Source organism: Scyliorhinus canicula, chromosome 7 (genome assembly GCF_902713615.1).
Source record: "Scyliorhinus canicula chromosome 7, sScyCan1.1, whole genome shotgun sequence".
NCBI classification, from domain to species: Eukaryota; Metazoa; Chordata; class Chondrichthyes; order Carcharhiniformes; family Scyliorhinidae; genus Scyliorhinus; species Scyliorhinus canicula.
The window spans coordinates 165455471-165479003 of NC_052152.1; the positions used below are offsets into that span (position 1 = coordinate 165455471).

Here is a 23533-nt window from a genome sequence, read left to right on the forward strand (position 1 = left end):
AATTGTAAAAATTACAAATGCTTCAATAGAATATTTAAAACAAAGAAATCTATGAATTTTTGTCTTGAACAGACTGAATGAACATGCTCTTATTCTTGTAAAAAGTGGTGCAACTACATAGAAACCGGAGCACACGTACCTACCTCCAATTGCTATGTTTTACATTCTATCTTAATGTGTTACCTCAATTTTAAAAATAGTACAGGAGAACAATTAAATAATAAAAAGAGGGAAATAAATAATAGTAATTCATTTACTGTTTTCGGTGAAATGTGAAGTTTGGCAATTGAATCCCAAAGGCGCCGGTAAGGAAATCTCAAAATAAAACTGAATTTCTTATTCAGTTATATAAAGTGAGTATCCCTGATTTAAGTGTTACATGGCATAACATTAAATGTCTATTCTTCATCTTATCCTGAGAAATGCCATACATAAGCCAGAAAATGTATTTAGTCTTGCCCCAAAAAGTCTGCATTTCTTTCAAAGCAAGACATTAAGTTTTTATTATTTCAACACTTTTAGATACCCAATTTATGCCAATAAAAGTTTGTACAAAATGGAAAATGGATTTTCTTGCCACAAACTAGTACAATACAGTAACAGCAAGTAAATCAGTCAACAAGCACAAATATAGAACAAGAACCAATATGCAATGGATACTTTGCAAAAAATCTCTATGTTACACAATTTTTATTTTCTTTACAAAACTTTAAGGATCCCCCTAAATAAGTTTCAGCTCAGACAGTTTTGCTCACATTCTAATTTCACATACAGTTATTTGATTCTGGAGCATTCACAATTTGTACAATAACACCCCATTGTCTTTGAACATCGGTCTCTCATTTCCTGACATCTCCGTTCAGGTTTAACCAACACAACTTCCCTTCATGTTTTGTCAGGAAAGAATTCCTCAAGGGGGATGGCCCCCTTCAGATACTTTGCCACCCTCTCCAAATGAATGAATCAACTAGATTGCGCTCCGAGATAGTCCAACATGATAAGGCGCTACATAAATGCAAATAAAGATCCCTTTTTCTTTGTGTTTCAAAATGTATTTTGAAATCTGTAAGAAATGAAAGCTCTGTTCAAATTGCAGCATTAAACAAATTCACTTTTCACTTACAAGTGATCATATTTTTTTTAAAAAAAGGAACAAAAATCCTAACAAAGAAATAGATAAATACTGAAAGATTACACAGAATTCCCCTGTCGTTCAATACAAATTATTTTCACAAAGGAGTTAAATATCCCTTTTTCTGGCATTGCAAGAACATGGTACACGCCTGAAAAACTGCCAGAAGCATTGGTATTCTTCACCAAACCCTGATTAAAAACTCAAAAAAACTTATATTTACTGCCCAGAAATTAGACAGTACATATAAAAGAGTTCTAATCTGTAATGTAATCCCAGGGTTCAGTTGATGTGATCAAAATTGGAGACCCAGGTCATTTATATCACTCATTCCCCCGGTTACCTATTATTTAATACAGTGTGGTAGAATTTATGTTTGTGCCAGCAATCTTCCTGTTTTGTGCTACTAATCTCAGCCTCAGTAACTGTGAAGAGGTGATGCGTACATGTCAATCTATTCCCCCCAAAATAGCAAAGGGGCAATTTATTATGTGCTGCTATCTCAACATAGACAGTTCAAGAGCCAGCTGTGCAAGCACCCATAGTTTTAATTGTAGTAAGTAAACTGCAGAAGGACTTCATAAGGAGGTGAAGAAATAACTGAAAATCTTTTCAATTATCAATAAAAGTCACAAAGATGTTTTTGCTTATTGTACTCCAAAACAGAGTATAGGCAACCTATCTTCAGCCCAAGGATTTGATTCAACAGTTTATCCTCCAATCATAAACTGACTGATTATTAATCTCATAATTTGAGTACGTTTGTATGTTCAGAAAAAAGTTCAAAGTTTGGAAATACAATAAATCTAAACTTAAACAGTTAGGCTACTGTTCATCTGAGCGATTGTAAACATTTCTCAAATTATATAGATTAATAACATCACACACTTGTAACTCGGGGAACAATCTCTTTAAAAACTAGAAAGTACAAAGATAGTGAACATTAATCTATGGTTTCAATAATGTGGGAGAGAAAAATCAGTGACACTAAAATGATTTTGGATTCATTCTGTTTTACCAGTTTAGCTTATAAGTACTGATCTGATCATTTTATTAAACAGACAGCAGTGTAAAAAATGGCATATGATGTGAAAAGCATAACTTGCTGTAGAAACACTACTACATCAGTTTTGTTTTGTATAACTCATACATTCAAATACCACACTTTCACCATGAATAAAAATGGTACCTTATGTTGTGGCTGCCACTAAAGCGCAAATGCAATAATTCACATAGTATTTAAATCCATTTTAAAAAAAAAGAAATCAGCTTGCTTATTGTGTACCCATTTGCTTCTATTTGTCTGGCTTGCTTTTCATTTGTGACAAAATCCTAAATCTTTGCAATCATGTACCAGCCTTATTCTAAATACAATGCAGATTGTACAATAAATGAATTGTATGTAAACAATTTACAACAGCGAAATATTTACAAATTCTCCATATTGATCATGTGATTATCCAAACAGCACAATACGGTAAAATAATTGTTAGAAAACAGTGAGAGCACCTATTGTAAAGTAAAACTGCCATTAATAGTCAATTATAGATTTCTAAAGCAAACACAAGACAACATTTTGAGTGTAATTAGGTATTAAAGCACACAAAATACAGTGCAGAAAAGCTCTGTAAAATGCATTATAAACAACTCTACCAAGCATATCTGATAAATGTCTTTATTTCTGCACTTAAGCCAAAGTCTGAAAAAGAGTTCTTGCTCCTGCTCCGTGATTTTGCGGTTTCCATTCTCACCAATTACCACTTGGTGGCGCTTGTGTAGGTTTAACCATGGTATAACAGAAACCATCCTTGTACTGTTCTCCAAAGTTACATTCAGTAGCAACAAGACTTTTAAACAAAACAAAAGGCTATGGTTTCTGTTCAAGTTCTTCACTTATTGATGTTACCTGTATTGTGGTGTGTCCTTCTCCTGATGTGGTGGTATCGGCAGATGGTAAAGCCATCAGTGTGCTTCCAACAGTTGCCATCTGGGTAGTGTTATGGAGCGCAGCATTGAGGCCAGGGACTGTAGTGAACAGCTGGATTGGGCTGACTACTTTCAACACTGTGTTACCATCCTGGATGGCAGCTGTGCTCAGGACTGTCAGATTGGATGCCTCTGGGTGGATCTCAAGTGTATTAGGTATCCCCGAGCTTGAAGAAGCCAGAACACTGTATCCTCCAATCAGTGGTGAAGTCGTGGCAGTAAACGTTGCTGTGTGTGGTGAAATCTTGCCAACTGCAGAGGCTGGAATGGTGGTTAGAGTTGCCATTTTTCCTATATTTGTTAGCTGAGACAAAGGCACTCCAGAAGCCAAGGTAAACTGGCCTGACTGTGATGTTGTGACCATATGAGCCGCCACTGTTGCTGGTCCTGACGTTGCTCTTGTCAGGCGAGGGCGTTTTGAAGGAGGTGCTGCTGCAATTGGAGTCAAGGTCATGAGAACATTGTTTAGGTGCTGGGATTTGTGCTTCAATTCTTTGGCTCGTTTACGATGCTCATCACATTGTTGCTCCAAAGCTAAAACAAATATAAAGCAAAGCAGGAATGCTTTTAATAAAATACAAAGATATTAATTCAAAAATTTCAATTTTAACTTTGCTACAATCTTCAGATTACCACAGTGCTCTATGCAGAATTACACAGAATGTACAGTAGAACACAGGTCCTTCAACTCAACCAGTTCATACTGATGTTTATGCTCCATGAGATTTCTCCCACCTTATCAACGTAACATTCTATTCTTTCTCTCTCATGTGTTCATCAAGCTCCCTTTAAATACATCTACACTATTCTCCTCAAATATTCCTTGTGCTAGGGAGTTCCACATTTTAAATATTCTCTGTAGAAAGACATTTCTCTGGAATTTCTCATTGTACATATTATAATTATCCATCATATCGTTACAGCCTTGCTTTTATTCTGCCCAGCAAGTGACAACATATTCTCTATCAACAATATCAAACCTTTTCATGATCTTAAAGACCTTGATCAGAACCTCCAGCACTTTTTCTTTCTACAGGAAAGAGTCCAGTCTGTTAAATTTTTCCTGCTAAGTGTAACCTCTGGTATCGTCCCTACATGTCCATTTAACACCTTTGCCAGTATCTCTATATCCATTTTCTAATATGGAGATCAGGGGCACGATTCTACGGCCTCATCGCACCCAACTTGTCATTGGGACAAGGCCGTTGAATCTCACGGGAGGCGTCTGGCAAGATTTGTGAAGCTCGAAACGACTCACCAGATTTAATGGAATCTTGCGAGATGTCACGTTAGGCTCATTTAAATGTGCGTTTGCTGGATTCTCTTGGCGCCCAGGCCTTAATGGTCATGCCTGTGAGACCTTTCTACTGGTTTCCATAAATGTGGACCAGTTATAATGGCACCTGGGGCTTCGCCATGGCCATTAGAGAACCCCAGGTGATTGGAGAAAGGTAGGATGGCACCCTGGCAGTCATAACCAAGCACCTTGGCATTGCCAACCTGGCACTGCCTTCCGGGCACCCTGGTCAAAAACAGGGGTGGGGGGGGGGAAGCTGAAAGGGGGTAGGGGTGGAGATGAAAAGAGATTGGGGAAGCCAAACTAAATGGCGCCCTGATCTGCGTTTGCCAGCAGTAAATTACTCTAAGTGTGGCCTCAGTGGAGAGAAAATGCCCTAGGCCAAAAGAAAGGCAAAGTGCCATTAAATATCGAGATGTTTCTCAGTGTTGAACCCGCTGAGAAACGCCCCGCTAAATGCACCCAACACCTGAGCTAGATTTTTCTGGTTACATCTTGCCCCAGATCTATGTACAGTGCTCAACTGTGGTCTAACCAAAGTTCAATACAAGTTCAACATAGCTTCTCTGCTTTCCAATTCCATTCCTCCAGAAATGTGCCAGTGCTGTTTGATTTTTTTGATGCCCATATGTAGTGATTTGTGAATCTATACCTGAATGTTCCTCTACCCAATTTATACTCTTATTTTTCAAAGAGTATTTTCCGAACAAAATGCATATTATATTGCGGCATTATCATCACATGGCAAAATTATTTCTACTCTTAGTTTGTACCAAACAGCACATGTTGTTTGGTTATTGCTATGGGTCCTGACAAAAATCCCAATTTTGCTTAAGATCCCGGATTAGAAGCCAACTATTTGCATTTGGTAAAGCTGTGAAGAAAGGTTACTACACCACAGGAGTGATAACACGGACTAGTAGACAGCTTTTATATTAAAACAAACTTTAAATTTGAACAGAGGATTAAGTACATTAGCAACAAAGAAACAGCTATGTAGTTAACAGTTGCAACATTTTAACTTGCTTCCTGAAACCTGCTTCTACATTGCAATTAAGGAACCCATATATTTTAAATATCACTTATGTATAAAGTCAACAACCAGGTTTCACTTGCTTATCTTAGTGCAGGGTCCTTGGAGAGAGAAACGTTTTTAGGACCAAGCTGAAAACCTTCTGCTCACTTAGAGCACTGGAAGCAACCTCTTTGTCCAGACAGATCTGGCCACTCCATTTGCTGCACCAGCTGCACTCAAAGCACACAGCATTCTTTTGTCTCTTGTTACAAGATGTGCCTTAATTTGTTTAGCCAGGCTCAAATTGTTTCAACATTATATTAGCTCTCTATCTGCATCAGGTAAAATGGCTTTTAATATCTGTTAGCAAAACACTTACCCTGCAAAAATCACTGATTACCTCACTTTTAACCATAGCTCTAACAGACATACTGGGTGGGATTCTCCGGTCGGCGATGCCAAAATCGCGTTCGGCGTTCGCGCCAAAATTAGGGACAGCGCCTCTTTCACGATGCTCCGCCCCCTCTAAAGTGGTGTATCAACGGCCTCAGGAGTTGCCTGAGGCCCTACCTCCGATGCTCCGTCTCCAACTGACCAAGTCCCCGACGGCATGGGTCTCTCATACAATTATTTGTCGGGAACGCGGCATGGCGGTTGCGGACTGAGACCAGCACCGCCACAGTCCGGGGAGGGCCGATCCGCGGACTTTGGTGGGAGCTGGGGTCACTGTTGGGGGAGCGGTCCGGAAGGGGGTCACTATTTCGCAGGCCGGGTGCGCGCGTGGCCGGCGACATGTTGCACAGTGCGGCCACTGCCGTGCGCAGCCACGGACCCGGCAATTCTCCGGCTGTATCGGCAGGTAGAGCCGGGTGCTCTACGCTGCCTGCCTGCTAGCCCCCCACCAAACGGAGGATCGGTGGTTATTTTGCGTCAAATTTTCGGTCGTAAAACACCATCGTTCCCACGTCGTCATCAGGGCATAGCCTGAAAATCAGAGAATCCAGCCTAATGTCTGTAAGCATTTTAAACTAGGTTTTAATAATATTACTGCAAAAAATCAAGTATGACCATTTCTTATATTCATCACAACTTTTTATATTCATCATATAATAATTCAACAATCTGAAATAATTATTTGTGTCGAGTCTTATTTATATGTTATTTACTTGCAATTTATATCCAATCCTACTTTATTTAGCTGAAAAATGAATGGGTTGACTGGGCTGGAGTATTTGTGGAGACTGGTAGGTCTTGTGGTGCAATAGGCAGTGTCCCAACCTCTGAGCTCAAGTCCCACACCAGGACTTGATGGCGAAGGAGATATGTTTCAAAGGTGTGCAGCCAAACCTGCAAATCTTTTTGCAAAACACCAGTGGCAGGAGGTAAGAGCGGGTGAGTTTTCTGGTCAGCCATGTGATGGAATGAAAGTTGAAGCCACTACCATCATTGTCTATAGTTTCAAACTATAACATACATGTAAAAGTGTACGGTGTCACAGCAATTCAAATTCAAATTCACTGAGGGCAAGCTCCCCACCAGCAGAAATTTTGTAGGAGAGTCCGCCTCTATTTGTCCTGCTTTAATTTTTCAGGCATAAGCCCATTAATTAGCACAAGGAACATTTTCCATCTGACTCCAAGGGGAAGTCCCTCCTCATAGAGCTGCCAGCTAATGAGAAGCCGGCACCTCTGAGTTACAGTGGGATCGTTTGGCAACTGTGGTATTGCAGGAGGCTCGGGAGGAAGAGGAACCATGGATGTTCCTAAACCAGGTATCTGAGATGTTGCCGGGGCCAGATTGGCAAGCCTGTGCATGTTGGGCAGGATTTGAGGGAGGGGGTAAGAGGATGAACATGGGAGGCAAAACTGTTGAAATATAGGGCAAACAGCCCAAGTCTCCATGGTTCTGGCCATCTAATCCCATTGTCATGGGAATCTCTGAGCAGTCTGGCTGGTAATCAGAAGTTTAAACTCCCCATGTAAGTACTGCAGATATGCAGACATTGGGACTTCCTCAAGACCCTGAGGTAAGTTGAATCAGAGGCCTCTCCCCATATCAGAAGGTCTTAATTTTTAAATAAAGAACAAAATGACAAAGACTTTAATTGAACAACCAAAAGCTTTAATTGTCAACTAATTCGTCCACAAAAGTTTTTTTCTAGATGTTATGCAACATTTCTGATGAACATTCCTTTCTCAGTTTTTAATCCAACTCCTTATTACAGGCTTTGGTTTGCTAAGAAAATAGGTATCACACTTTTTTAACGATTCAAAGCACAATTGGTTAACGTCAGCTGCATGTGGAATAGAAACTGGATAAATCCTACAATAACTATATACACTCAACTTTAATGTGTAAGTGCACACATTTATTATTCTCTTATACATTTCTTCACTCAATTCATTAAGTGACAAAGATAAGTAGGGAGAAAAATCAATACAACAGAGAAGTAGTTATCTTCATTTTGAGTGCAAGATTTATGTGAATGGTCTGCAGACTCATTTCTCCTCTCTTGTATGGGCCAAGAGTTGAAGCCAAACCTGGTCACTTCAGAGATAAGCTGCTACAAAATCTTTGGTTCACCTGAATTTACCAAAAATCCAACATTCTTTGCTCTGAGTTCTGCTGTACAGCAAGACTACTGACGTCGATTCCATTTGATGAGAAACTAGGTAACAACCTAGTGGAGGGGGGTGAGGTTGGAGATTGGGAATTTTCACAGGCAACAGGATGCTTGTTTGGGTGCATGCAGGGTTTAAGTGTGTAGCTGTTGGGAAAGGCTTTATCTCGTGATAATGAGCAATTAAGTTGTGTTTTAATTAAATTCTTCATTTAACAAGTAGTGAACTGATTTTCCAAGCTGTGTGGAACTCACCAGGGTATGCAAGGTGAGTGCACACCAGGAGGTACAATTTCAGTGCAACACACAGGGTGGGGATTCTCCGGTCTCCCAGCCACTTGTTTCCTGGCGGCGGGAGGTGACACGCTGTTCTCTGGTGGCGGGATTCTCTGCTCCCACTGCTGTCAATGGGATTCCCATTGATGCCACCCCACGTCGCCAGGAAAGCTGCAGGTGGAGATGTGAGGTATGTTGTTCTGAGGTGTGCTGTGCAGGAGAATACTGGAAAAGTCAGAGTGTGGGACCTGGCACATGAAACTGGTATACTACTCACACTCCCGAGGTCCTTGGTGAACTACCTCCAGTTTGAAGGAACCACACACCTACTGATTTCCTCAGCCATTTCCATCGACACCTGCTTTGGCGGAGAGGTTGTCCTCTTTCCTCCTGTTCTTGAGAACGATCACCCCACTTCAGTCCCTCAGATCCTGTTGCAGGGCCTCCAGGTGAGAGTAAGAGACCTGGGTAGCAGGCCTCCTAAGTCACCTCTCTATTCCTGCGGCTGCTGCAGTCCCAGAAATTCACGTGCAGGCCAGTCATTGTAACCCATGCGCCTGAGTTAGAAATTCTTGCTTTGAAAGAATTGACCTCACCTGCCCTCCCCGATTGGTCAGCGAACATGGAAACCACATATTTCCATGTAATATCATGGTTCAGTTAAAGAGCTTCTGGAAAGCCCACTGAAGAGGGGAGGAAACAGTGACAGAAAATTGGAATGGTCAGAACTTTGAATCTGATATTAGGGTTCCTGCTATTCAACACATTGCATGCCAATTTTCACATTAAATAAGTACATGATCTATGGCGAGGAGTTGGAAGAAAGAACTGAGAAAAATATTTGAAAAAACATGAAGTAATATTGTGATGAAAGAATGAGTGGAATAGGTATATGCACAATAAGGTTTGCAGCATGTTGTTATATGAATGCAAACTGTTTGTGCATTATGGGGCAAAAGTTATTTTCCTTTTTTGGATGGGACTGAGCCTTAGTTAGTCTTCCATTATCTTATTTGGCAGTTACTTCAGGCAGGATTCTCCATTTCGGAGATTATCTTCTCCCGCTGGAACTGAATTGGGTGCAACTCGCGTTCCCACTGGGTGCACTGTTCAGAGCAAATTCAGATCATGTAAATGGGCCAGCACTCTGCCCACGTGAACAGGATGCGATTCCCTGTCCTGCTGCCATCAGATTCGCTGGGGCCGGGATTAATGTCAAAATGCCCAACAAGCAGGAGCTGCTTATAGGTGCTCCATTTAGCACACACTCGTTCCAGCCAAGAAGATGGCTCAAAGAAGACCTGCCCCCAGTTAATTTCAAAGCTAGGGGCACACTGTGGTCAATGGCTGAGGCGCAGAACAGGGGATCTCAGTCACAGGCGGGCATGTTCCGGGCACAGATGGACATTGCTGCGGCGCTCCAGAGTTTTGTCCACTCACAAACGGTCATGGCTGAGGGTACAGTGAGCATTGGTTCGGCGTTGACTGACCTTGGCCAGTCACAGAGGGACGTGTCGCAGGCACAGAGGGATATGACAGAATGACAGAGGCAGTGAGGGACATGACAGAGGCAGTGAGTGACATGTCTCACTCGCTGAGGGACATGACCCAGTCTCAGTGCGCCATGGCTGAGGGCCTCGAGACCATGGTTCAGGCAAGGGCTCTTCTATGTATCGAACCCCCTAACCAGTATGGGAAAGATAACTGGACGCCTCAGGGAGTTCAGTGCCTCCTCAGGTTACACACTCAACCTGGGAAAAGCAAAATCTTCCCAGTAAACCGCAGTCAGGATGGAGCGGAGCTGTAGGAACTTCTGTTCAAAATAACCCAGACCAAGTTCAGGTATCTGGGGATTCAAGTGGCCCATACCTGTGTTATGGGCCAGGGTTTAGAAAACTCCAAAGTACTCCATGGGGTTCACCTGACCAACACCTGTTTATCGATTTTGTTTACGGTGAGCACAAGAGCCTGCCTTTCAGGTGTTATTCAACAGGGGACTCAAGCACTTTTAATCAAAAACAAGCTTTATTCTACGAATTTAGTTAACATTTTTATAAACACACACATTAAGCACTTTTATCAATGACAATACCCACACAGCTACAGTAATCTATGTATCACCCTTAATAAATTCCCCCTTTAACTGTTCCAATTTCATAACAAGATCCCATAAACAATAAACCCCTTTTCAAAGGTGTGGCCCAACACAGAGCACTCTTACTATCTTTAAGACTTGGTATGGATACACCTGTTTCCTTTTCAAAACAGCAGGTTTGAATTCTTTCAAGAAAACAGTTATCGCTTTTGCGTTATCAAGTAATCTGGAAACAACTTTCAAACTGAAGTTAGAGAGAAACTTCTTTTCAACCTGTGCAATACCAAACTAGGTCAAACTCGAAGCGAAAGTAAAAATTCAGAGCCACAGCCCAGCTCCACCCACACAATGACATCACTGAAGCTATGTGATAAGACAAAAACATTTCTTAAAGGGACACTCCCATGACACCTGGAAGAGGCTCCACAAATGGAACCTCCCCAGCCTGGAGGAGGAGGTGAGGAGGGACCTGCAAAGATGGGACTCACCCCCTCTTTCACCAGCTGGAAGGGTACAGAGGGTCAGAATGAATGTGCTGCTTAGGTTCTTCTTCGTATTCAGATCGCTCCACCCTAAATCCTTCTTCACCAGTGTCAACAAGTTAATCATGGACTTTGTCTGGGAGAGTTCCTAGGATACTCAAGTCCATTTTACGAGTGCGGCATGTGGGAGGTCTGGCCCGAACACATTTTCTGTTCTACCACTGGGTGGCCAATGGGGAGAAGGTGAGGAGATGGCTAAGGGAGCCGGAGGTTGACTGGGTCCGAATGGAGGAGGCCTCCTGCATGGGACGTCTCTCAGAGCACTGGTCACAGCGCCACTCCCAGCAACCCCCCCCCCCCCCACACACTCCAGGAGCCCAGTGGTCATAGCGTCCCTGTGGAGTGGAACCAGTTTAGGTGCCATTTCGAACTGCGCGAGATGTCCCCCATCTACAACAATCATAGGTTTGCACGGACGAGGATAGTCACCACATTTGGGACGTTTGGGGGGGGGGGGGGGGGTGAGACAGAAGACATGTGCGGACTTCGAGCTGTCGACCCTGGGGAACTTACAGAGAAGCTCCAACTCCCGAAAGGGAACAAGTTCAGATATTTGCAGCCGTATAACTTTCTCCGCAAGGTGATGAAAATATTCCTCCGAGAGACCCGCACACACAAACCTGGGCATGATGATAGGGCTGGAATGGTTAGGAGACAGAAAATGCGGTGACATATATGGACGACTTATAGAAAGGCCCAGGACTACACTGAACGAGACCAGATGAAAATGGGGGGAGGAACTGGGCATAGGCGTAGGGGGAGGACTCTGGATCTAAGCGCTACACAGAGTCAACTCCACCTCCTCCTGCACCGCAGCTCAAGGTGGTGCACAGAGCACACCTTACCAAGATGTGCATGAGTGGGCTCTTTGCAGAGGTGGAATACAAGTGAGAGCAGTGTCAGTGGGTTCTGATCAACCACACCCACAAGTTCTGGTTCTGCCCCAGACTCAGGGAATTCTGGACGGCCTTCTTCGAGGCTATGTCCAAGGTGGTGGCGTTCGATATGGAGCCGTGCCTGTCTGTGGCGGTCTTTGGGGTGTCAGAGCACCCATAACTCTTGACAGGGAAAGGGGCGGATGCCCTGGCCTTTGTTTCACTGATCGCCAGGCGGAGAGTTCTACTTGGTTGGAAGTCGGCAACTCCAGCCTGGGCCTCGTGAGTAGCTCTCAGGTCTGGCCGAATTCCTGAGGCGAGAAAAGATTAAATTTGAAGTAAGAGGGTCGACGAGAGATTCCACAGCACATGGAATAAATTCACAAGCCTCTTCACAGATCTGTTTGCAACCAGTCGTCAACCACGGGATAGGGGTATTAGCTAGGATGGGAGCCGGGGAGGGGTAGGGAAGGGGGGCAGAAAAGGTGGGACAGGGAAAGCCATCCAGAGGGAGGAAGCTCGCAAGGAACAGGGAAGAAATTGGGAGGGCCACTTACTGGAGGGATCACAGGACTCTCTCACTCGGGGAGAAACCGGGATAACCACCCTTCTTCAAAAACGCAAGCTCAAGAAGGGAGCGTGATCTGTTCCCCCCACCCACCCACCCACCAGTGGAACGGAGTTTACCGACGAGCGAAGGGAAAGACCCCAACTAAACCTGCAGGGGTAAAGCTGGGGGCAACTCCAACCGCCAAGCAGCAGGAACCCCAGTTGAACCCTGGCAAACCATTGTAAATATCAAACACTAACATATAGATGTAAATATTAAGAAGCATTGGAGCTCCCGTCACGGTTACAGTGACAGCGAGGGGCTCAAATCTTATTCTTGGGCGGCACGGTGACGCAGTGGTAGCACTGCTGTCACACACCTTGGTTCAATGCCGGCCCCGGGTCACTGTCCATGTGGAGTTTGCACATTCTCCCCATGTCTACATGGGTCTCACTCCCACAACTCAAAAGGTGTGCAGGGCACATGGATTGGCCATGCTAAATTGTCCCTTAATTGGATTTCTTTTTAAAATCTTGTTGTTCGTATTGTTAGTTATTATTACTGTTGTTGCATTGCGTTCCATGCAAAACTGTTCCGGTTTTTTGTATCTGTAATTCAAAACACCAATAAAAATATATATATTTTTTTTTAAAAAGACTTCCCCAAATTGTTCCCCAAACAACAATAAATCGATATGCGAAAACCAGCTTATAGTTACCACGCAATAAAGGGAGGAAACTCAATTCTGGGAAATATCTTGTTGGTCCAGCGAACATATTTAAACTGCTGTTACAAAGGTTTTCTGAACTACCTTGGCTCCAAGCTTTAGAGGCTGTTAGATGTAAAATGTGGCCTCCAGGTTGAAACTGGCTTGTCTGCTTCTGAGGCTGCTAGGTTTCAACTGGCCTCCCTTCCTTCTGAGGGTCTTGACAATTATACCTTTGTTCCACTTTGATTTTGCCTTCTGTATATTTGACTGTCTGCCCTTATTAAATGCCTTGACTCTAGACATTAGCGTGTGTATACTTCACCTATCTCCCAATCGTCTACGTAAGCTGTGGACACCAATAAGTTATTCATATCTGATTCTTATCTAAAATGCCTTCTACTCTTGTTACTGGAGAGATGCATCCCATCCGGCCTTTTGAATACTGGCTACTGCTGTCGCTAGGTAGATTTCTACTTGTTGCTGGTGTGAGTTGTATCTTATTGTGTCTTGTTAAATTTATGTTCCTACTGTTGCTAGGCAAATCCAGGGCACAATACAAAAATGTTTGCAATAGAAATGGTTAAAAGCTGAAGAGCAGACAGGGTGTACCTTTCAGATGACAACCTTCTTCTTAAGTCTTATCCAGCAGTGTGAGAGCATTGTTAGAATAGCTTCCCCATATATTGGAGCTGTATTCAAGTCTCCACAAACCTTGGTTTTATAAGGAGTTAATTGTGGTTGAGAGATGAAATGCTGGGCACAGAAAAATGAAAGAAAACTTTGTTGTTGGTAGTTGAAGTTAGAGAAGAGTTCCATATGAGATCAGGAGATTATAGAATATCACTAGATAAAGAATGACTTGGGGAGGGTCTGGGCTCGATCCCTATCCATGTGCAATTTGCACACTCTCCCTGTGTCTGCGTGGGTCTAACCCCACAACCCAAAAAAATGTGCAGGGTAGGTGAATTGGCCACACTAAATTGGCACTTAATTGGAAAAAAAGAACTGGATATTCTAAATTTATATTAAAAAAAGAATGACTGAGGTTGGAGTTCTGAAAGTTAAGACGTGGGCAGCTGTTGGCTAAACTTGAGAGAAACATAACAAAATGATTTTGGAACAACCGAAAGAAACAAGCTTTTCAGTGCCTCTCTGAAGGCAATAGAGCAATAAAATGAAACTCAACCTTCATTACCAAAGTGCTTTCCAAATACAATGGGTAGCTCTGATTATTGATTAAAATATACATATGCCACAGTTATGAGAACCAGTAGGCCGAATTAGATTGATTAAGAATTGCAACAACAAAGGTCCCAGTCCTACAGACCTCTTCCGCTTTCCACGTTGGAAAATAGCACAACTACATGTGCCCTGTTGCAGACAGATTTCAGAAACAGTGGAGATGAAAACAAAAATTAAATATACGCAGAATGCCAGACTGTTCAGATTGCAAGCATCGAATATGTACTATCGCACTGAATGTCAATTATAATCTGGGTGGCCTTTCACCGAGGTCACAGTTACAAGATTGTAGTCACGCGACTATCACAGGTCATGAGTTTTGGTAACATGAAAAAATACAAAAATGTATAAGAGTCAAGACTAAGGCTAGCTCAAGTCAAAAAATAGTTTGGAATTTTTCTCTTCAGAATATTGAATTTATGTTATCAAGGTACAAGGTAAAAAATGTCTCATTTTTGGAAAAGCCAAATGAATATGACTGGGTGCTCCGGTTTCCTCCCACAGTCCAAAGATGTGCGGGTTAGGTGGATTGGCCATGCTAAATTGCCCGTAGTGTAAGGTTAATGGGGGGATTGTTGGGTTACGGGTATACGGGTTACGTGGGTTTAAGTAGGGTGATCATTGCTCGGCACAACATCGAGGGACGAAGGGCCTGTTCTGTGCTGTACTGTTCTATGTTCTATGTTCTATGCTGCTGAAAGAAGATAAAGAATATAGGGATTCTCTGATCCTGAGGCGTTTTACGATGGCGTCAACAGGCACCTAGGAGCAGTGATCCTGCGCCCTACAGGGGGCCAGCACGGCATTGGAGCGACTCACGCAGCTCCAGCTGCCGATACTGGCATAAAACGGGCGCCGCGGGTCTGCGCATGCGTGCTACAGCCGGCGCGAACTCGTGCATGCCCGATAGTTGCCTTCTCCTTGCCGGCCCCAACGCAACATGTCAGAGAGCTACAGGAGGACAGGAGGTCTGGCGCGGAGGAACATAGACCCCCACCAGAACAAGCCAGCCCGGTGATCGGTAGGCCCCGATCGCGGGCCGTGCCACGGTGGAGGCCCCCCTGGGCTCGGATCTCCCATCCCACCCACCAGGCCCCCCCCCCCTCGCATGATGAATGGCGAGGTCCCGCCGGGTAGGACCACATGTGAAAGGCACCGGCGGGACTTGGCTTATCTCGGCGGGCATTTGGCCCATCACGCACGGAGAATTGCCGGGGGGGGTGGGGGTGGGGGGGCTGTCCGCGCCGCGCTGGCGCCAATTCTCCGGTGACCGGAGAATCGGCGTTGCACGAATCGCACCCCCCCCCCCCCCCCCCCCCCCCCCAAACGGTGAATCTCCGACCCGGCCCGGGGTCAGAGAATCCCGTCCATAATTTCCATGGGAAATAGGAGGTCATCTCCGTCATCTCATCAGAGGCCATGATCATAAAGAATAGCATTTCTGAAAATTCTCCGTGTGGAATATGAGATAGAATCATCACACACAAAAGGCATGAATTTATATGGACTTAAAGGAGAATTCCTTATAGATTACTTTCTGAACAGTCACTTTCTCTTGGCGTTGCTTATGGAGAATGAAATCCCAATGATGTATTCAATTAAAAGTAGGTAGTAGGAAGGGGCCAGTTCAAGGAAGGAAGGGAAAGGAATGGGATGGAGAAAGTGGGTGAAGAGGAAATGGGGAGAAGAGGAAAAAAGGAGAGAAGTGGGAACTAAGGGGAAGGGAGGGATAGGAATGAGTGGTGAGGAAGATGGGAAAGTTAAAGGCTGGAAAGAGAGAAGAGGGGTAGAGGAAGTGGGAGAGAAGAACGGAGGGAGAGAAAGGCAAGAGGAGAGAAACAAAGCGTTTAGGAGGTGAGGAGAAAATAGAGATTAAAAGGGGAAAAGGAGGTGGCAGGAGAGTGGAATGGAAGAGGGAAGGTTAGGAGTAGAAAAATACAGTTAAGGCAGTTCCAACACTGGGATGGGGCTGCCAGGCTTGAAAGCCGCTTCTGAGGTGGAGAGAAATGCTAATTCTCGTATGGTTTTCAGCTTGGGAAGCAGAGGGTTTGCCTGCTTGGCCTGCGAAAGCACAATCCTCTGGTTCTCCTCAGTCTGACTGTCCATGACAGTTTGGTAATCTAGATACTAGCTGGCCTTCCAGAGGAGACCATCGGTCACTACTTTGATGTCGAGGTGTACGGCTGATTGGGAGATGTCATGTGTCTCCAGTAGGCCTCTGGAATGAACCCAAGGCATAGAAAGTGAGGGCCACAGGTTTTTCTGCTTCCATGATAGCACTTGCTCACAGTCCCCTTTGCAGTCTTCTGCCGCTTCCCATCTCAAGGTGGCCCCTGCAGGTTACTGTTTCCCTGATCTGGGTTCGCGCATCTCCCCTCCAGCTCAGGTTCTCCTCCTTGCTGGAGGTCTCTCCTCAAGAATAAATGACGCCCTTGGCACTTGGGCGCTCCCTGTCTGACTAGGGTACCCTTCCAACAGCTGCTGCAACAATTCCCAAACCACATCCCACCACCTTTAGGCCCCTCTCTAGTGAAACCCGTGCCACAATCTCATCAATGGTGCTTGAACCCCATATCCATGCCTGGTCAAGAAATTTCCTGAACTCTTTCAGCTTATGTGGGAGAAAGGAACCATCCCGCAAGAATACAAAGACATCTGCAGAAACAGAAAGGATCTTACCAACATTGAGGCAATCAAAGAGGAATCTCACTTCTTTCTATCGCTGGCAAAATCTTCACCAGAATTCTTCTGAAACCTTAGTGCAATTTCGACCAGGGTATGCTGCCAGAGAGTCAGTCCGGTTGCAAAAAAGGTGAAAGAACCACCGACGTACTTTCGGAGGCGGTCACGGAATGAGTGGTCGCACATCTGGTGGTACCTGCTCAAGGTGGATTTTTTCAGTCTTTTCCCACCTGAATGGTGTGATATTTGAGGGCACAAAGTGCAGGACTACCCAGGGAAGATAATATTCTGGTGTGGCTGGTGCATGGATCAGCGGACGAGGTGTGCCAAGAGAAAGAAAGTGCAGTTGGAATTTTTGTGGTGTGCCACAGGGAAAGATGGCAGAGCGCTAGGGGGGAGTGCTGCCTGTCCAGTGGTCGACGGAGCAGCTGGTGGAGTTCTTGAATAACAAGTTCCAGCAGCAGAGGAAAGAGGTACTGGAGGACCTGGCCAAGATGGTGGAGCCACTGAGATGTGGGATCAAGTGAGTGGCGCAGAGGCTGGAGTCCCAGGGCTGGGTGATTCAGTAAGTGGAGGAGACAGTGGGGAGCAAGAGGAGCAGATGGCCTAGTTGGCGGAGGAGTTGGGAGTGATGCGGGAAAGCTACAGAGACTGAGGGAGAAGGTGGAGGACCTAGATAACCACTCCAAGAGGCAAAATGTGAGGATTATTGGGATGCCTGAAGGCATTGAATGTGCGGAGGCCACTGTGTATGTGGCAAGTATGCTGGAAGGTTGATGGGGGAGTGGCCTTTGATTGTCCTCTCGAGGCGGACCGAGCGCACGGGGCGCTGTGGAAGAGGCTGCTGGTGGGGGAGCCGCCGAAGGTGATGGTGGTGCGGCTGCGTTGCTGCTTGGATAAAGAAAAGATTCTACGATGAATGAGGCAAGCCAAGATGTGTTTCTGGGAAGGGAGTGAGCTGCGAGTCCACCAAGACCTGGGTGCAGAGTTGGCAAAGAGGGTCAGGTTTAACCGGATCAAGGCTGCCCTCTTTGAGAAGGGGGCGAAGGTTGGAGTATTATAAATGACCCGCCTGTGGGTGACTTTTCAGAAATAGGAGCTTTATGTTTACAGAATTGGGACAACGTGGCTTTTGAGGTGGGTGTTGTGGAAGATTCCGGACTTGGACTCGCATCGGTTGATCATGGGTGGTGATTTTAATATGGTCCTTGACCCGAGCCTGGACTGGTCGAGCCCAAAGTTATCGAGGGTGTCAGCAGTGGTGAGGGAACTGACAGGGTGCATGGAGCACATGGGGGTGGACCCGTGGAGGTACGGGAGACCGAGGGCGAATTAGTTCTCATACTTCTCGCATGTGCACCGGGTGTACTCCCGGATTGACCTTTTTGTTACTGACAAGGGCCGGGATTCTCCCCTACCCGGCGGGTCGGGAGGTCCCGGCGTATTTGAGTGGCGTCAACCACTCCGGTGTCGGGCCTCCCCAAAGGTGCGGAGAGGGGCCATTGAAGGGCTAGGCCCGCGCCGGAGTGGTTGCCGCTCCGCCGACTGGCGCGAACGGCCTTTGCCGCCCCGCCAGCCGGGGCCAAAAGGCCTTTGCCGGCCGGCGGAAGTCCGCGCATGCACCGGTGCGCAGCGGCTGCTGACGTCATACCGGCGCATGCGCTGGGGAGGGGGTCTCTTCCACCCCCGCCATGGTGAAGGCCATGGCGCGGCGGAAGAAAAAGAGTGCCCCCCCGGAACAGGCCCGCCCGCCGATCGGTGGGCCCCGATCGCGGGCCAGACCACCGTGGGGGCACCCCCCGGGGTCAGATTGCCCCCCCCCCCCCCTCCCCCCCCCCAGGACCCCGGAGCCTGTCTGCGCCACCAATCCCACTGGCACCAGAGATGTCTTGATTCCCGCCGGCGGGATTGGCAGTCAGCGGCGGGACTTCGGCCCATCGCGGGCTGGAGAATTGCCGCGGGGGGCCCCGCTGACAGGCGCGGCGGGCCCACCGACATGCGCGGCACGATTCCCGCCCCCTGCCGATTCCCGTGTGGTGGAGAATTCGGGCCACGGCGGGTGCGGGATTGACGCCGGCGCCGGGCGATTCTCCGGTCGGAGAATTCCGCCCAAGGTGCTGCTGGTGGGGTAGCCGACTCAAAGTATTTGGTAATTGTGGCTTCTGACCACGCGCCGCACTGTGTAGATTTGCGTGTTGCTCAGTGGGAGGTCCAACAGCCGCAGTGGAAGATAGACATGGGGTTGCTAGAGGATGAGGAGGTGTGTGAGTGGGTTTGGGCTGCCATGAGAGAGAGAGAGAGAGAATTAGAATCGCTTATTGTCACAAGTGGGCTTCAATGAAGTTACTGTGAAAAGCTCCTAGTCGCCACATTCCGGCGCCTGTTCAGGGAGGCTGGTACGGGAATTGAACCTGCACTGCTGGCCTTGTTCTGCTTTACAAGCCAGCTGTTTAGCCCACTTTGCTAAACCAGCTCTCAGGGCTACGTGGAGTTGAACAACATGGAAGAGGTCACAGCCACCATGTTGTGGGAGGCACTTAAAGCTGTAGTCAGCAGGGAGTTTATATCAATTCAGGCGCTCAGCGAGAAGGTGGAGCAGGAGGAGAGGACAAGGCTGGTGGATGAGATTTTGGAGGTGGACAGGAGATATTCGTCGGCACTGGAGGCAGGGTTATTGAACGAGAGGCAGAGGCTCCAGATGGAGCTTGGGTACGTCTCTGCGGGGAAGATGGTGGAACTGTTGCAGAGGGCCAGGTGTATGAGTATGGGGAAAAGGCAAGTAGTATGTTGGCCCATCAGTTGAGGAAGCAGGAGACGGTGAGGGAGATTGGTAGAGTTAGGGACGAGAAGGGAAAGGTGGTAATGGACCCGAGGGAATGAATAGGGTGTTTGAGGCCTTTTATAGGAGGCTGTATGAGTCGGCTCCACTGGACGGGAAGGAGGCGATGCCGCGGTTCCTGGAATGGCTGGAGTTTCCCAACGTGGAGGAGGGGTTGGCTCAGGATCTGGGCGCCCCAATTGGGCTGAGAGAGAAGCTGGATGATATGGGGGCAATGCAGGCAGGCAAAGCCCGAGGCCGGATGGGTTCCTGGTGGAGTTTTGTGAAACCTTTGGGGCGAATCTGGAGCCTCTGCTGGTGAGGACGTATAATGAAGTGAGGGAGAGGGAGGACTTAACCCCCTACATTGTCGCAGGCATCCATCTCCCTGATTTTAAACAACAGTGTGGATTGTATCGTATCACCCGATCTCATTGTTGAATGTAGAAGCCAAGTTATTGGTGAAGGTGCTGGCATCGCGGATTGAGGACTGTGTGCCGGGGTGATGGGTGAGGATCAAACAGGATTTGTGAAGGGAAGGCAGTTGTCGGCGAATGTGCGGAGGCTACTCAATGTAATTATGATGTCTTCGGCGGGGCAGGAGTAGAGGCAGTGGTGGCAATGGATGCAGAGAAGGCTATTGATCATGCGGCATGGGCGTATTTAAAGGAGGTGCTGGGGCGGTTCAGGTTCGGGCAGGGGTTTGTGGACTGGGTCTGGCTGCAATACAAGGCACTGATGGCAAGTGTGAGGATGAAACAAGTGAATTCATGGTACTTTGGCCTACACCATGGGACAAGGCAGGAGTGCTTCCCGTTGCTTATTGCCTTGGCGATAGAGCCGTTGGCAGTGGCATTTAGGGCATCAAAGGATTAGAGGGGGGGGTGGTGGCTCTGAGCATAGGGTCTCGGTGTATGTGACAACCTGTTATTGTATATCTCGGACCCGGTGGACAACATTGGAGGTATTACGGAAATTTTGTGGGAATTCGGCTGGTTTTTGGGATATAAATTTAACATGGGAAATAGTGAGGTGTTCCCGATAAATCCAGAGGGCAGGAAAGGAGACTGGGGGAGTTGCCGTTTAAGGTGGTGGGGGTTAGTTTCAGATAATTGGGTATCCAGGTATCGCGGAGCTGGGCATAGTTGCATAAACTGAACTTGGCTCGACTGGTGGAGCAGATGAAGACGGATTTTAGGAGGTGGGATATGCTGCCGCTGTTGTGGGCAGGACTGGTGCAGACAGTGAAAATGACGGTGCTGCCTAGGTTTCTGTTTGTGTTTGAGAACCTTCCGATCTTTGTTCCCAAGGTGTTCTTTAGGAAAGTCAATGGGCTGATCACCTGGGTGGGAAAGGGAAAGACCCGGCAGGTGCGTGGACATTTTTCGAACGGCGGGGGGGGGGGGGGGGGGGCTGGCATTGCCGAATATGATAAACTATTACTGGGCAGCGAACATTGCAATGGTAAGGAAATAGGCCGTGGGAGAGGAATTGGTGTGGAGGCGGCATCGTGTAGGTAACGAGGTTGAGGGCTTTACTGTTCTCACAAGCCAGTTACTCCAAAAGCCCAGTGGTGGTCCTAAGGGTGCGGAGACAGTGGAGGCAGCATTCGGGGTTGGAGAGTGCCTCGGTGTGGGCCCTGATCTGCGATAACTGTAGGTTTGTGCCGGTGGGGCTGGTTGTGAGGTTTAGTGGGTGGCAGCAGGCGGGGATTGAACGCTTTGGGGATTTGTTTGTAGGGGCAGATTTACAGGGCTGGAGGCCTTGGAGGAAGTGTATGAATTCCCCAGGGGGAATGGCTTTAGGTACCTGCAGGGTTATGACTTTGTCAGGAAGAAGTTGCCGCCCTTTCTGGGCTGCCGTCCCTGGGGTTGCAGGACAAGGTGCTATCGGAGGATGAAATAGGGGAGGGGAAAGAGTCAGTATATATAAGGAATTGATGAAGTGGGAGGGAGCCCTGGTGGGAAACATTAAGCATAAATGGTTGGAGGAGCTGGGAGGGGAGGTCTCAGAGGGGGAACGCGTCCTCATCTAGTTCAAGATGGTGCATAGGGCCCACATGACAGTGGCGAGGATGAGCAGGTTCTTTGTGGGGGTAGAGAACAGGTGTGGGCGGTGCGTTGGGGAGGGGTGGGGGGGGGCGCAAATCACGTCCACATGTCTAGGAGTGTCCAAGACTAAGGGGGTTCTGGCAGTGATTCTTGGACATGATGTCCGAGATGTTGGGTGTGGGAGGGGTTCCGAGTCCGGAGGTGGTGATATTTGGGGTGCGGAAGACCTGGGGGTCCAGGGGTGAGAGAAGCCGATGTCTTGGCCTTTGCCTCCCTGATAGCCCGGTTACGGCTTTTGCCAGAATGGCAGGACTTTGAGCCGCCGAAAGCAGGAGTGTGGATGAGCGACATGGCAGAGTTCCTGAGGCTGGAAAAGGTCAGGTTCGCTCTGCGAGGGTAGGCTGACGGGTTCACCTGGAGGTGGAAGCCAATTATCGATTTCTTTAAGGAGAATTGAGGGGTCAGCAAGGGGAGAGGGGGGGTTAAATGTGGAGGCGGGATGTGGTGGGGTGTTGTTATCAGGGTGGCAGGCGGGTTGTGGTTGTTCATGAGTTGTTTTGTTGTTCTTGTGATATTTTGTGTATTTATGTGCAAATGCCTTGAATAAAATATTTTTTTTAAAAAGGAACCACTGACGTGTTTGCAGTTAAACAGCACCAGCAGAAATGCCAAGGACAGAACATGGTACTTTAAACCACATTTGTTGACCTGATCAAGGTTTTCAACACAGGCGGCCATGAGGATAATGAAGAAATTCTTCTGCCTTGAGAAATGCATAACAGCAGTTCAACAGATCAATGACAGCACAGCTGTGCATGTTATGGATGATGGTGCGTCTTCAGACCTATTCCAAGTAACTAATGGTATAAAGCAGGTTACATGTGAACATCATGCCAAAAAAAGCTCAACCACTTTTCACTTGAATTGCCTTCAGAAGCTTCTGAAGATTAGATGACAGGACAAAATACCAGACACTGAGGTGTTCATGCAAGCTTGCTAGCCCAAGAATCCACACTGGGTCAGTCACAATTGAGCTGGGCTGGCCATGTAGCTAGAATGCCTGACAGTCGCTAACCAAAGCACATCTTCTATGGACTGCTCAAGTTCGGGGTGCCCTCTCATGGTGGTCAAAGGAAGCACGACAAAGACACTCTGACAAGAATTTTGCAATCTCCTATGTACCCACCGAACCCTCCCAAACACCGCAGATGATGGACGTGGTCATCTGCACCTTAAAAGGATGGACAACACACCTGCTACGATTTTTGTTCACTGATGCGAGTCACCAGGTGAAAACACAATTGCTTCTGTAAACTAGTCCCACTGAAGTGCGAGTATCTGCGCTGTTGCATGAATCCTGTGATGGTGCATCCTTAGATGCACCACTGAGGAAACATCATCAGAAATCTCCATCGATTTCTTTTACATGCAAGAAGGCCACAGCAGAGATAAAACATATGAAACATTATTGGCATTGTAGAAATGTTGCAAATTTCTACAGAGATGATCATGTTATTTGATTACCACAGTGAATAAAATATGACCAAATGCCATTTGATATATGGTCACTAATAGTTAATTGTATCACAGCGTAGCTGGGACCTCCCCATCTTCAATAACATGGATGCTGAAACACCTCCAAC

General features: G+C 46.7%; 1 protein-coding gene across 2 annotated transcripts in view; it reads right to left on the reverse strand.

Annotated features, from left to right (window-relative positions):
- Window positions 1-474: 474 nt before the first annotated feature.
- The window catches only part of gmeb2 (glucocorticoid modulatory element binding protein 2), a 115170-nt gene continuing 92111 nt past the window's right edge, over window positions 475-23533 (reverse strand). For both annotated transcript variants that reach the window (XM_038803194.1, XM_038803193.1), the window contains exon 10: window positions 475-3652. In XM_038803194.1, the coding sequence (XP_038659122.1) occupies window positions 3000-3652 (653 nt within the window). In that variant the 3' untranslated portion in view covers window positions 475-2999. The remainder of the gene's footprint in view (window positions 3653-23533) is intronic.